This window comes from Gekko japonicus, unplaced genomic scaffold, assembly GCF_001447785.1.
Source record: "Gekko japonicus isolate JY-2015 unplaced genomic scaffold, Gekko_japonicus_V1.1 scaffold648, whole genome shotgun sequence".
Taxonomy (NCBI): domain Eukaryota; kingdom Metazoa; phylum Chordata; class Lepidosauria; order Squamata; family Gekkonidae; genus Gekko; species Gekko japonicus.
In genome coordinates, this window is record NW_015169193.1 from 648,572 (window position 1) to 662,667 (window position 14,096).

Below are 14,096 nucleotides of genomic sequence, written 5' to 3' on the forward strand. Positions count from 1 at the left end.
GACCATCCGAGGGGGAAACTCTGTTTCCCCCTTGGATGGTCGTGGCCCCGTCCCCAGCGTGCCCAGCGTCATAACGTCACTTCCTGGTGACGTGCATGTGGCCCGTGTGCGCTTTGCGTGCGTACGCGCAAAGGGGACGCCGGATGGGAGTCCCCCGCTCCCGATGATTTTTTACTTGGCAACCCTACTTCCTTCTCTTCTTCCCCTCCTCCAGCCAGCTCCGTAGCTAGGGGCTTTTTTGAGAGGGGGCCTTGGGGGGCCACCAGCTAATTAAATTGGCAGGGCAGCTTCCCCCCCCAGCAAGGGCAGTTCTTCCCTATGAAGTGTTTGGCTCCCTTCCTCCCAGAGGAGCCCCAGTGCCCCTTCCCACGCCGGCACACCAAGGGCAGCCTGACCTCCACCCTCGGCTCCCTCTCGGGGCTGGGAGAGGTGAGGCGTGCGGTGGCTGGGCTGGCCACGAAGGAGCAGTATGTGGGCACATTGGCACACAGGAGCACAGCCGGGCATGCCTGGCCAGGGCAAGACGATGCGCCCACTTGCCAGAAGAGGATCCTTTCCAGAATAGGGATCCAGAAAAGGATCCAGAATAGGATCCTTTCCAGGGCTATTTTGGCCTTCAAATACACCTACCATGGCTTTGCTTTACAGAAACCCAGGCTTCAAAACTCAGCAATATTGTTGTGGTTCCCTAGCAACCTCCAAAATGTCATTTCAGAGTTCAGTGGGCATTCTTCTTTAAATCTACAAATGTTGTTTCTATTCTTTGGGAGAGGTTTAATCCCTCAATGTGTTTTTGTTTTTTTTAGATTTCAGATTTTCCTGCAAACATGGGGCTTTTCTCAGGTTTGTAGAAAGGTCTGTCTCATGTGTCCATAGCCCCAGTCTCCAGATTTAAATATCCACACATGTGGCTTGTAATTATGATTCTGAGTGTAAAACGTGGGTACACAACATATTTGATTTTGAGAGAGCAAAAATTCTGTCTTTGACTTGATACCAGAGAAGCTTAGTATTAAACCAGTACACTTGCTGTTTCAAAACAAGTTTTTTATTTGATTGTGTTTTGTAGAATCTCATCGATTTTGTGAAAGAGTACAAGATGCATATACATTACGTTGCTGTCCTCAGGTAAAGACAGTAATAAATTTTCATATGTGTACAGCCAGGGATATGTTGAATCCCATATATACTGCTGTGATGGTGGTTGTTCAACCCAACCAAATACATGTGTTAAGTGTACAAGCCTGGCATGTATTAAAACAGCTGTTTGCTGCCCCACTGCAGAGAAAATATGATGAGCCAGATGTATGATAAAGCGATCAGACCTTCTGCATGCTAATTAATTTCTGTTTGTCACATGGGGTAAGAGGGGGCCAACTGAAATCTACGCACAATTATATTTGCATATAATGGTAATGGCTTGGATTCAGTGATGGGCAACCAGAATCATAAATGGACTTAGGACGTTTCCGTTTGCACAAGATGTTGTGCAACACCTAGCACTTTCCTCCCTGTGTATTATAGTATGCAGAAACTGGTTGCACAGAATCTTGCACAAGTAAAAACAATAAGTCTGACAGCACAAGTGGCTACCACAGTAATTTTCTTGCATTTCTGCTTGCATGAGAGCACTGGTGCAAGCAGAAATTTTGTACTGGATCCAGCCTGATAATTACAATAGCCAGTATTTGATAGTCCTCTAAAGCTGACATTACAAGACTGGCTGTCTGGCTGTCTGGCTGTTTCACAAAATCTAAAGCCTATCACACACATTACTAATATGGCTTCTGCAAGTTCTTATAATGAAGGAACCTCTAATTTGTTAGATTAATACCTGTCTTTTGTTGACAGCATGCATAAAGTATATACATGACATGGGAATATAGAATTAGCTTTGGATCAAAGATACAAAAACAAAGTCAGGTTTATCATCACGCCATGTGTCCTTTCAAAAACTTGAGTTGGGTTCATAAAGCCAGTCTTCAGTCCATTTGCCGTTTAAATAGGAAACACATTTCAAGATGTGACCTTATAATTTCTCCGCAATTAGGAAGAAAGTCTTTGAGACTGTGTCCTTCATTCAAGGGATCGTTCCTAAATTTCAGGCAGTTTCAAGAAAGCATCCCTATTAAATAGGAAATTAAAATTCTCACTGCAGGAAGAGGGAGATGTGAATTGGCAATGAGTAAGGTTTCCCCCTTCCTTTCCCAGGAAAGTAGTAAGTGGGGGAGTGCCTAATGTTTTACAAAACACAGTGGGTGGATAAGAGAACTTAAACTGTATCCCCTCCCCTCCCATCTTATCTGGCTGAGCTCAATTTTTGGGGACATTTCTTTCCTTTCCATCTGATTTCTCATATGGGCACATAGGAGAAGACACTGAAAGCCCTGGAGTAACATGAAGGATGAGGCCTATAGCTTTGCACACTATTTGTTTGTTTAAAAATAGACCCACACACATACACAGCCAGCTTTCTTAGAATGTGAATCAGCAGGTCTTGGAGAACATGTTGCCTAATACTGGGTGAGCAAAGCATGGGTGTCTTGCCCCTATTCCCATTCTCTCTCGATACAACATAATTTGTTGGTTGGCCTGCACTGCCTACCCATTAAGGGTAGATTTTCAGAGCAGGTGAGCCATAGGGTTTCGTGTTGCTCTCCACCCCTTTCTTTTCCTTGCTTGTGTGTCAGCTGACATAAGCAAAGCCTTTCCCTTGCTTACTGGTATGCACCCAAGCCCAAATAATGAATTAACTCATACAAATGGATACATAGAATCTGAAAGCTCTCCCCAAGCCAGTGACAATCCTGTTCCCAACCTCTCTACCACATATATACCACTGATGCTGAATTATTATCTCTCATTGCTACTCGAGAGCCAGTTTGGTGTAGTGGTTAAGTGCGCGGACTCTAATCTGGGAGAACCGGGTTTGATTCCCCACTCCTCCACTTGCACTTGGCTGGATGACCTTGGGCAAGCCATAGTTCTGATAAGAGCTGTTCTTGAAAAAGAGCAGTTTCTGTCAGAGCTCTCTCAGCCCCACCTACCTCACAGGGTGTCTGTTGTGGGGAGGGGAAGGGAAAGGAGTTTGTAAGCCACCCTGAGACACCTTTGGGTAGTGAAGGGCGGGGTATAAATCCAATCTCTTCCTCTTCTACTACTACTTCTACTCCTCCCACCTCCTTTTCCCTGGCAAATCAAACCCTGACAGCAAAATAAGCATCTGATCAGAAGGCTTCTGCCGGGACCAAAATGTTGGATAGAAGATTGTTCAAACTGGAACAGTTCTGGTTCTTATGAGTGGGTGCTGTCTGGGTTGGATTTTGGATCCCATTAGCATGTGTGTGTAGACAAAACAAGAAACACCTTGTATATTTTATATAAACTGTGAATCAAGATAAGTTTCTTAAAAGGTAAAGATAATATGTTTGACTGAGATAGGCCTTGGAGCAGAATACCCCTTTAATGTAAACTTGTTTAAAATTAAAATGCTAATTGACCAGTGGGTATGAAATACAGTTAATGCTTGGCATTTCTTGTAGGTCCATGGTGTTGTGAATGACACAATCGTTTTTGTAAAGGAGATAATCCAAACAGAAATCAACAGCGCAACAGACAATCCTGTATCTTTTTTAAGATTCTGCAGCTCAAGGAAATTTGCCTTATTTATTTACAGTGTTAATATCCTGCCTTACTGCTCTGTCAGGGCCACCTAGATGGCTTGCATTTTGTCTGCTTTCTGCCCTCAATAGCTATGTTAGCTGATGAAGGAAGGAAGGAAGGAAGGAAGGAAGGAAGGAAGGAAGGAAGGAAGGAAGGAGGGAGGGAGTGAGGGAGGGAAGGAAGGAGGGAAGGAGGGAAGGAGGGAAGGAAGGAAGGAAGGAGGGAAGGAGGGAAGGAAGGAAGGAAGGAGGGAAGGAAGGAAGGAAGGAAGGAAGGAAGGAAGGAAGGAAGGAAGGAAGGAAGGAAGGAAGGAAGGAAGGAAGGTTTCTTCGGGTCACTAGGTACTACTTCTATTTTTATTAAAAGAAGAAAAGGCCAATTGGACTTAAAACGTTATAATTGTAACAGATATTATACTAGCTAATGAACTCTAGAATGATTAAATTTATCATTCAGAGGGTGACCATAAAACATGACATTTGACCAGGTGTAGAGAAAATAAGTATATGTAAATAATGTATGAGCCTTTTATTATCCTTCTGAACAAAGACAAAGCCCATCTTGAACCACTTGGGGTGGTTCTGCTTTGCCTGCAGAAGGTCCAAGGTTCAATCCCCAGAATCTTTCACTGAAAGGATCTATTAGTAGGTGGCGTGAAATATGTCTTCCTGATAACATTGACAGCCCCTGCCAGTCAGAGTAGGTAGTACTAAGCTTGATAGATCAGTGCCAGTCAGAGTAGATAGTACTCAAGTGCCAGTCAGAGTAGATAGTACTCAAGTGCCAGTCAGAGTAGATAGTACTCAAGTGCCAGTCAGAGTAGATAGTACTCAAGTGCCAGTCAGAGTAGATAATACTAAGCTTGATAGATCAGTGCCAGTCAGAGTAGATAGTACTCAAGTGCCAGTCAGAGTAGATAGTACTAAGCTTGATAGATCATAGGTCTGACTCAGTATAAGGCAGCTTCATCTGTGTTTGATTTGCAGAGACTTAGTGTAAAGTACTGAGTTCAGAGGCATTGAGTAGTGATCAGCTCATGGTTTATTTAGCAAGCAAAATGAAAGACAAACTAGCGAGGTCCGACCCCCGCTTATATCCCTGCAGTACCCCACACCCAACACACACCCAAACACCAGTGACAGGCTATTTACAGTGGAGGAGTCCATCATAGGTCTACTCTAGAATCCAGGCACCAATTGGTCTGCCCTAGGATCCGATTCCTCTATTGTTCTAGCACCTAAAGGTGTGCTTGACTCTATGGCCTCACTAGTGCTGATGTAATCATCTCAGTATATAACATTTAGGAATCAGGCTTTGCTAATGATTAAAATTCTACTATTGGCAATGTATGACCCCAGACTCACAGAAGAGACTGGCAGTGGAATTCTAAGCAGAGTTAACACCCTTCTAAGCCCACTGAGGCTCTAGAACAAATCAAGGCTGAATTCTCCCTAGAAGCTAAAATGACTAAACTGAGGCTATCATTCTTTGATCCCTTTTTGAGTTTCTGGACAAGAAAATAATGCTAGGAAAAGTTGAAGGCAGCAGGAAAAGAGGAAAACTCAACATGAAATGGATGGATGCTGTCAAAGAAGCCACAGCCCTCAGTTTGCAAGACCTCAGCAAGGCTGTTAGATAGGACACTTTGGAGGTTACCAATTCATACGGTTGCCATAAGTCGGAACTCGGAAGTGACTTGACAGCACATAACACACATGTGCACAAGTCCATTGAAGTCAGTGGGTTGGGAAGGGTGTGCTGTAGGAGATCTCTGTACAGCCACTGTCTTCCAGAGTCCTGGTGAGGCCATCAGAAATATGCTGAAGGCATAATTTAGCTACATGCAACTCATATGCTTCTGGCACCGGGACCAAAGTCCCTAAAACAATTTCAGAACTCACCAGCATATATGACTTTTGACAAACCAGATAGGTATTTGGGGGGATTTATACAGGAGTTTCTGAGCTACTCATTTTGCAATTTATAGCAGCAGCAGCAGCAGAAGTAGTTTTATATCCTGCCTTTCACTACCCAAAGGAATCTTAGAGCAGCTTATCTTCCCTTCCTCTCCCCACAACAGACACCCTATGAAGCAGGTGGGGCTTAGAGGGCTCTGAGAGAGCAGTGACTGACCCAAGGTCACCCAGCTGGCTTCATGTGGAGGAGTGGGGAATCAAACCCGGTTCTACAGATTAGAGTCCTGCTGTTCTTAACCACTACACCAAAATGGCTCTCAAGTGCAGATGTGGTTCAACAACAGAGTCCTGTGTTACACAGAGTTTTTCACAATTCCCTTGTTCAGCTTTTGCCAGCTAATAAGCTGACTAAAATGTTTTGCCCAGTCTAGCTATCATGTAAATTAGTTTCATACGTCTTGAATATAGAAAAAAGGCACCACATTTCATGGGTCTTTGTAGAAAATTCCCAACTCTGGACATCTTTTCACTCACCTCACATTCTTATCTGGCCTAGCAGGACTCAAGTGAATGGATCGGCATGGCTGCCATGAAATTTGTACAGACTGGATGGGCTGGAGTGGTATACCTGAGCCCAGTTAGTTTAATATAGGGGCTTTAATCATTTCCACAAAGCTCTCCAGACAGAAGAGCTGCTCAGGGGAGAGTTTCTGCATGAAAGGTGCTCCTCCTGTAAGGTGGGAAATCTAATTCCAGAATGCATTGATGAATCAGTTCTTCCGAGTCCTTTGGCTTTGATCATAGGCTTTGTTTTCAAAGGCAAGTGAAAATTAGATACCGCTTCTTCACAGTTAAGCCTTAACTTGTCTCAAAAGATGGTTTTTGCTGAAAGGAAGGAAACCATTTCTGGAGGAAATTTCCATGGTGAATACCCTGCAAAGGTAATGGAACATTTCACAAGAAAATGTTAGCTTACCTCCTGAAACTTTAGGACTTGAAAGTTTAAATCAAGAAGAACTTGTCTTGCAGGCTCTGGACTATCTTGCCATCGGAGTCCATGAACTTGCTGCAATCAGTGAAAGGAGAATTGAACGTTTGTGCAACCCATCCCTCAGTGAGCTGCCACCGTTTTTAGTGACAGAAGGAGGTCTGAACTCGGGATTCATGATTGCGCACTGTACCGCAGCATCCCTGGGTAGGTAGGCAAAGGCCTACGGTGGTGCCTAGAAGGAGTGAAACCACTTATCTTCAGGGTGGGGGCAGGGGAAGAGAGGGAGTGGTTTGACAACGATGACAGTCCAATCACCCAGAAGTGGTCTGGAGGTGGGTGGGCATGGGCAGGACAAAGAAAACCGACAGAAACATTATATGTGAGGAAAGAGGCGACTTAAAATTGGCGACTTCCAGGATAAAAAACTGGGGTAAAAGTGGTCGCAAAATAACCAGGGGGAAAAAAACAGGATAAAACCAAATAACAACCCAAAGTGAAAACTAAAGGCATAAAACTGCATGTGGAGACCTGGGGATAAACCAAAGCCGTATAGGGCCAGAACTGAGGAAAAAACCCATGCAACCCCCCCCCCCCCTTTGCAATAAACAGGAAAGGAAGCCAGATCTCAAGCAATCACCCTCATCCATCCTTTTTGGCTGCTTCACTACTTTCCACAGCCTTTTTTACCCTGAAACAAAATAGATCTTTCGCAGACCTCATCTCCCTCTTTTTGCCATTTTTGCTGCATTCTCTGTCTTTGTTTTATCCTAGAAAGAAAACAAAAGGCTGGTGCTTCTGGCGGCATCACTCACTTAGCAAAAACATACTGGACAAAAATCATGTACCATTCTGTCCACCTATAACATGTAAATCGCAAGCTCAGCTTCTTCAATTTTTCATGGAGACAATGTAGAGAAGTGGGAGGGAGTTTAGCTTTTCAGTCCCCACACAATCAATGTGTCTAATTCTGTAATTTAATATTTACACACACAAATATGTCTATCAATATAGGTTACACTTCTTACATCTGATGAAGTGGGCTCCAGTTCATAAAAACTTCATGCCACAATATCATTAGTAAATAAATCAGTAAGAAATCGTTTAAGTTTACCCTTATACTACCTTTATCTAGCACAAAACCCTAGGACAAAATAGGGTGCTGCTGACTGAGAAACACTAGAATTACTGAGATTGATTTAACTGGCATATCTTTTAAAAAAGATTAAGTTTGTCATATAACATCAAGCTTAATGCCTGCAGTAGCAAAGTTGCATTTACAACATGCCAAGTATCAGATGGCTCTCACCAATACAATAATAATTTTAAAAACTGGTTGCTTGAATGGTGTTTAAAATATAATAAAATCACTTCTAATTATTTGGTGGGAGTAGTCGTTTTAACTACTAATCTCAGACTGCATATATGCTTTAAGTAAGTCTAAAACAAGACCTACTAAAAACCACACACAAATGATAATCACATACTTAAACTACAGTATTGTTGTCTGTCTTGTTTAATCCAGAAAGGCATTCACTATTCCACATTTATAACCACAAATACAGAAACAAACTTTGCCTCAGTTCTGCCTGCCTTTGTTGAGGGGCTTAGGAGCATCACAGGGTAGGCATATATTTACCTTAGCCTCACTGTCATAAAATATCCAGCCTCTGATGACTTCCACATGGGTTATCTACCTCAGCTTCAATGCTGTTGGGAAGCGAGATTTTTTTTCCTGCTTCCCCACAGCATTGTGATACATTTGTGCACCTCCTGGGATTTCTCTGATCTTTCTCAAACCTGGTTTGCTCTGAAGTGTTGGGAAAGATCACAATAAAGCCTGGATGGCTACTGTGTGACTGGGAAAATTTGAATTTTCCCCATCCACATGGCAATGATTTTTCTTGGGACTGTACCCATAGCAGCCATTCCCCCCCCCCCCCCCCCCCCCACCACCACAGGAGGTTTAAATTTTTTTAAATTGTCATTAGAATATCATTATGTAAAATTTTAATAGTCAAGGGTGAGTCCGTCTTTGGACATATAATTTGCAGATCTGGCATCGGGACCACACTGACACGGAACAAATACTTCTGCAAACTTGCAGAACCTCCCAGGTTTGCAGAAAAATATGAAAAACTTAAAAAATTACATTGGGAGCTTAACCCCCCCCCCAAGAACAAGAGCGTTGTATGCAAATATGCAGACAACATACCTAACTTCTCTGTCAGCACCCAGGAGCTGTGGTGACAATAGCAAAGGAGGCCAGGAATAGTGCCAGGCTGGTAGTGGAGATAGGGTTGCCAGATCCTGCTTGGGAAACTCCTGGATATTTAGGAATGGATCCTGGGGAGGACAGGGACCTCAGTGGGATGCAATACCATAGATTCCACCATCCAAAGCATCCAGTTGCTCCAGGGGAACTGATCTCTATAGTCTGGAGATGACCTGTAATTCTGGGGGATCCCCAGGTTCCACCTGGAGGGTGGCATCCCGAAATGGAGGATGGGTCCAGAGGTGAAGCTGGAGAGCTGTGTAGGGCCTGGTGGCAGAGGCCAAGAGCTGCACATGGCCTGGTAGCAAAGCCCAAGCGCTGTGCTAGGGTCAGGCAGTAGAAGCCAGGCCTGATGGCAAAGCTGAGGAGCCACACAGAGTCTGGTGTTGGCCTCCACTGTTGGGCCCAAACTGTATTGCTGGTCTTGTTGCGGCTCTGCAAGTTCACCACAGCTGCCACACACCCCATCCCACACAACCCCAGATTTGTTGCCTCAACGGCAGCAGCAGAGGCTCAGGAAGCTACCACCACTGCTAGGCTGGGATTGATTAGTACGCTACCATCACTGTCACTGAGACAGCAGAGCTGGGGTTGGGCAGGCTATTGAGGCCTTCAGACTTCATTAGAATCCCCATTTATTACTAACCAGAGATGACAAGACAAGTTCAAGACATAGTCTAGAATCCCAGTTTAGCATGCACCGGCGCGGCACCCCAGTTTGGTACCGATCAGCTATTCAGATGTAACACTAAACCAGAGGTAACGAGACTAACAAGATTTTGGGGTATATTCTTTCAAGAGTCAAAGATCCATTTGCTAAACCAGAATGTAACCAAACATCAAAAACATCAAAAATTATTGTGACAGTTAAATGTGGCCAAAGCCTGTTGAGTGTTTTGGACATGGAGTTATATTTGTGACAAATGTTGTTATATATTGTAGATTACAGAATATGACAAACAGGTTTCAAGATTCCTTGTTCCCCTGCATGACTATTCTTTAATATGGGCCCTTATTTCCATGGCTGCAGAAGACCTGCTTAGGCTTGCTCCCATAGTTTATGCTTGCCTTGGAGAGCACCACTTATTCATATTGAACTTTTGCAGTTTCTGAGAACAAAGCCTTGTGCCACCCCTCCTCTGTGGATTCTCTTTCAACCAGTGCTGCCACAGAGGACCATGTATCCATGGGAGGATGGGCTGCAAGGAAAGCACTAAAAGTCATCGAGAATGTTGAACAAGGTAAAGTGTGAGGGAAGAGCCATGTATGCCACCCTGAGCTCCCTGGTGGAAAGGTAGGATTTTTAAAAATCACCAAATAAAGGAATAGTTCTCTTGGTTGGGTGTACGTTCCGTGGAACTTAGTTGTATTATTCATGACATTGATCATGCAAACAGGGTGAAAGATCAGAATGACAAAAAAGGCTTTGAACCACAAACTATTTAAGAGATTTTATTTATTTATCAATTTATTGAGTATTTATTTATTCAGTACAAAGGTCCTAAAACTATGACTTTCTGTCTGCCTTCAGCATTGTATCAATGGCAAAGCCCCTTTCAAATCCTTTCATTTTATTTAGTTACTTCTGGTTAAACACAAAAGAATTGTGTTAGTTTGCCCTCTCGCTAAACTGTAATTTAGGGACTAAAATTCATCCAAAGTGTAAAGAAATCAAAAGAAGTATGTTTATTCTTCTGCTTTAGATATATAACTCGTCTCCCACACCAGCATCACATTTGCGTGTTCTGAGATGCAGGTTTCTTCTGCAATAAAACAGCATATGAGCTTTTGCATTTATTTCAGATCATATTCAGATATATTTGAAGAAACAAAATATCAACATAGTACTTTTCTTAGCAGATTTAAGTTGTTTTCATAACTTCCAGCTGGATAAAAACCAAAGCATTCATTTCACTTGTCATACTAAGTATGTAACTATTTAATAAACATTCTCAAAATGCCAATATGACTGTGTGAATTGCCCCATATAATATAATTTCTATGTGTTCTGTGTAACACCTGAACTGCCTTTAGATGTGTAGAGTTTACCACTGTCTTTTCCACTGTTTTTGTTCCCTAGTGTTGGCTGTAGAGCTCCTTGCAGCCTGTCAGGGCATTGAGTTTCTACGCCCCCTGAAAACGACAACCCCATTGGAGAAAGTCTATGACCTTGTGCGCTCTGTTGTCAAGTATGTCAAACAAATGCTTCCCCAAAGATTATAAGTTTTCAGAACATTGGCCAAACATTAACCTCTCCTACTACCAAATTTAGGAGTTGTTCAATTTATCTGCTTTCAGGCCGTGGTTAAGAGATCGCTTCATGGCCCCAGACATTGCAGCAGCTCACAGACTGCTTGTGGATCAGCAGGCAAGTATTGGCACTAGCAACTGAGGACATCTAAGCCCCTTTGTTACTTTAGCTACTTTTTACAGAATGGCATTCTTACTCTCAGATGCCACCAGATTCTATGGTAAAAAATATCTTGTATATGGTCTTTTCATTTATTCTCCAGGAATATAGGGAAATGCGCTGGACAAGCCTATATCTTTAGGGCATTTGTTTAGCACCACAAATGTAGCTCCATGAATGTGAAGGCTTCAAGAAAAAAACAATACGTGGTTATCATATGATGAGAGATGCCATAGGAAGTGGTGCCAGCTACAAGCATAGACAGCTTCAAGAGGGGATTGGATAAACATATGGAGCGGAGGTCCACCAGTGGCTATTAGCCACAGGTATAGATGGAACACTATGCCTGGGGCAGTGATGCTCTGTATTCTTGGTGCTTGGGGGGGCTACAGTGAGAGGGCTTCTGGAGTTCTGGCCCCACTGGTGAACCTCCTGATGACACCTGGGTTTTGGCCAATCTGTAACACAGAGTGTTGGATTGGATGAGCCATTGGCCTGATCCAGCATGGTTTCTCTTACGTTCTTTTGTGTTCTTATGGGTCGCAAAATATCTATTCTAGAGGCAGGTGGCCCAACAAGCATGATAACAAAAGAATTAAAAGCCATGGCTTGGATCTTTCCTGGTTAAACACACACACGCACACACACACAAGACATAACCCATCTAGCATATTCATTTCTCAATAGTTTTCTAGTTCAAAGTGCAGCTTTTGAGGTATTTCCTCAGATCTCTGCCTACAAATTGTGAGGGACTTAGGATAGCATTGCCAGTCCCCCGGCAGAGGCAGGGAATCCCCCATACCTTGATTCCAGTGTCTGAGAGAGAGAGAAAAATGTTATCATGCTGCCTGGCAGATGCAGGAATTGGTGGGGGGACTAGAATTCCATATGAGGATACAAGAGGTGGCTGTATGCAAATGAGGGATGCAGGGGATGGATGGATCCTGGCTGCACATCAGTGTTCGTTCATGACACACCTACAACATCTACTTCTAGTAGTCATGTGTACTTTATTTCATTATATCTATTATTTATTTATTTAGAACATTTATCCAGGGAGCTGCTCAAGGGGTCTTGCAAAATAAACACAATACAATAAAATCATAAAAAAACAATATAAGCATTATCAGTGTTAAAACAAACCATGAAAACATGCCATGGTCATTAAAGCAGCAGAGACCTACATTCAACATCCTAAATAATATCCATAAAACTGTCACCCAGAACTACATGTTGTAGTTTTAACTACTTTGTACCATTTAGGCACTCCAGTCATTATGCTCTTGGTTATTATCTGCTAATATTTAGCTGAGGTTCAAAGTGAGTCTTTGCTTCTGACTTTAGTCTCTTCTTTTGCATCTAGGTTTGGGAAGTTGCTGCACCGTATATTGAAAAATACAGAATTGAGCACCCTCCAGAGATCAGGCCAGTGTCCCCCACTGCTTTTTCCTTAGCACGTGAAGACATGTCACACGATCATCACCACCACCACCACCATTGTGAATCAGAATGATTTGATATACAATGTGTCAGCTCATGGTCTACAGCTACCATTTTAGAATTATGGGATAAAAAGCCCTCTAGGTTTCCAAGAAGAATTAAGGCACTTACAAATAGATTCATGAACCAAAAAGGAGGGGAATTAAAAGCCTGTATAAGTAGTAAACATATCCTGTAGTTTCCCACTTTGTACTCTCTCACAGGTAAGCCTGCATGTATTCACACTTTTCCTTGGTCTTTAGCCCTTGATCTACTTCCCTTGCAGGCTGGTGAAACTCTGAAGCAGGACACCATGGGAGTAAGGCACACTGACACCCTCCTTTCGCTAAAAGTTTTAATTTGGGTTTGAGAACATGGTGCACATTAGTAGGGCCACACTGTATATGGGGGGGGGGGGTTAATAGAGGATGTAGAGAGGGACACAGGACCAGAGGCAAATGGGCACTGGGGCAACACTCAAATCACCAAAAGAAAGGGTAAAGTGAATAGACAAATCATGCATAGAACTGGCTTTGTTTAAAATGGATGAATTTATATCTATCCAATTTACAAGCAAGGCAAATATGCAAGTCTCATGTGTTGATAAAACTTGAGTACTTACTTTTCTTGCTTTACCTTTTATTAAAGATGCACAAAATTGTGCCTTTGGCAGTTTAAGAGGTTGGTTGTTGGAATTAAAAGATTCATCATTTATAACCACACAGCCAACCAAGTTTTGTTAAACATGCATAGGATTGTGCTGTGCAATTTAACATGAACATTTGGTTATCAACATTAAAGTTTCAACTTTAAAAAGCATGTATTTTATGGAAAACTGAAACTTAAATCTGAGTGACCTCAGATTTAAGGTTTCTGCAGCCTGGAGAGGACAAAGCTAAAGCTGAAAGACCAAGAGAAAATGTGTGTGTGAAGCCAAAGGTTGTGGGCACAATATGGGAAACTGCAGAATGTATATTCATAGCATGGAAGCTAAAGTGGAAATCTTTACTTTGGGGGTCAGAGAGCTGTTTCTGCTCTTTTTAAAAAAAGGGTATTTTTAATTGTGAAAACTTTTTTTGAAAGATAAATTCACTTAGTTGCTTGAGCCTTTGAAGGGTAGGAAGGCAATATAATTTTGGTATGGCTTTATAACAGCTTTTAAACAGCACCTGTGGATTTTGAAAGCACTTAACACATACTTTCTCAGTAATCTTTACATTACTTTTGACATATTTAGCCCTGTAAGGAGTGCATTTAACTTATAATCCCTGTTTTTATTATTGTATTGTTTGTCCAAGCATTTGAGAAGCATGCTAGGCATTCAGTGTAGCCCAGAGCAGTCCCCATGCTGCCCATATTACACTA

General features: G+C 42.6%; 1 protein-coding gene across 1 annotated transcript in view; it reads left to right on the plus strand.

Moving 5' to 3' along the window:
• Positions 1-12,765, plus strand: part of HAL (histidine ammonia-lyase) — a 24,379-nt gene extending 11,614 nt beyond the window's left edge. Inside the window, exons 13-20 of the mRNA XM_015416273.1 lie at positions 1,070-1,128; positions 3,543-3,623; positions 6,455-6,520; positions 6,609-6,774; positions 9,949-10,083; positions 10,923-11,031; positions 11,141-11,210; positions 12,616-12,765. Of these exons, the coding sequence (XP_015271759.1) occupies positions 1,070-1,128; positions 3,543-3,623; positions 6,455-6,520; positions 6,609-6,774; positions 9,949-10,083; positions 10,923-11,031; positions 11,141-11,210; positions 12,616-12,765 (836 nt within the window). The remainder of the gene's footprint in view (positions 1-1,069; positions 1,129-3,542; positions 3,624-6,454; positions 6,521-6,608; positions 6,775-9,948; positions 10,084-10,922; positions 11,032-11,140; positions 11,211-12,615) is intronic.
• Positions 12,766-14,096: the final 1,331 nt, after the last annotated feature.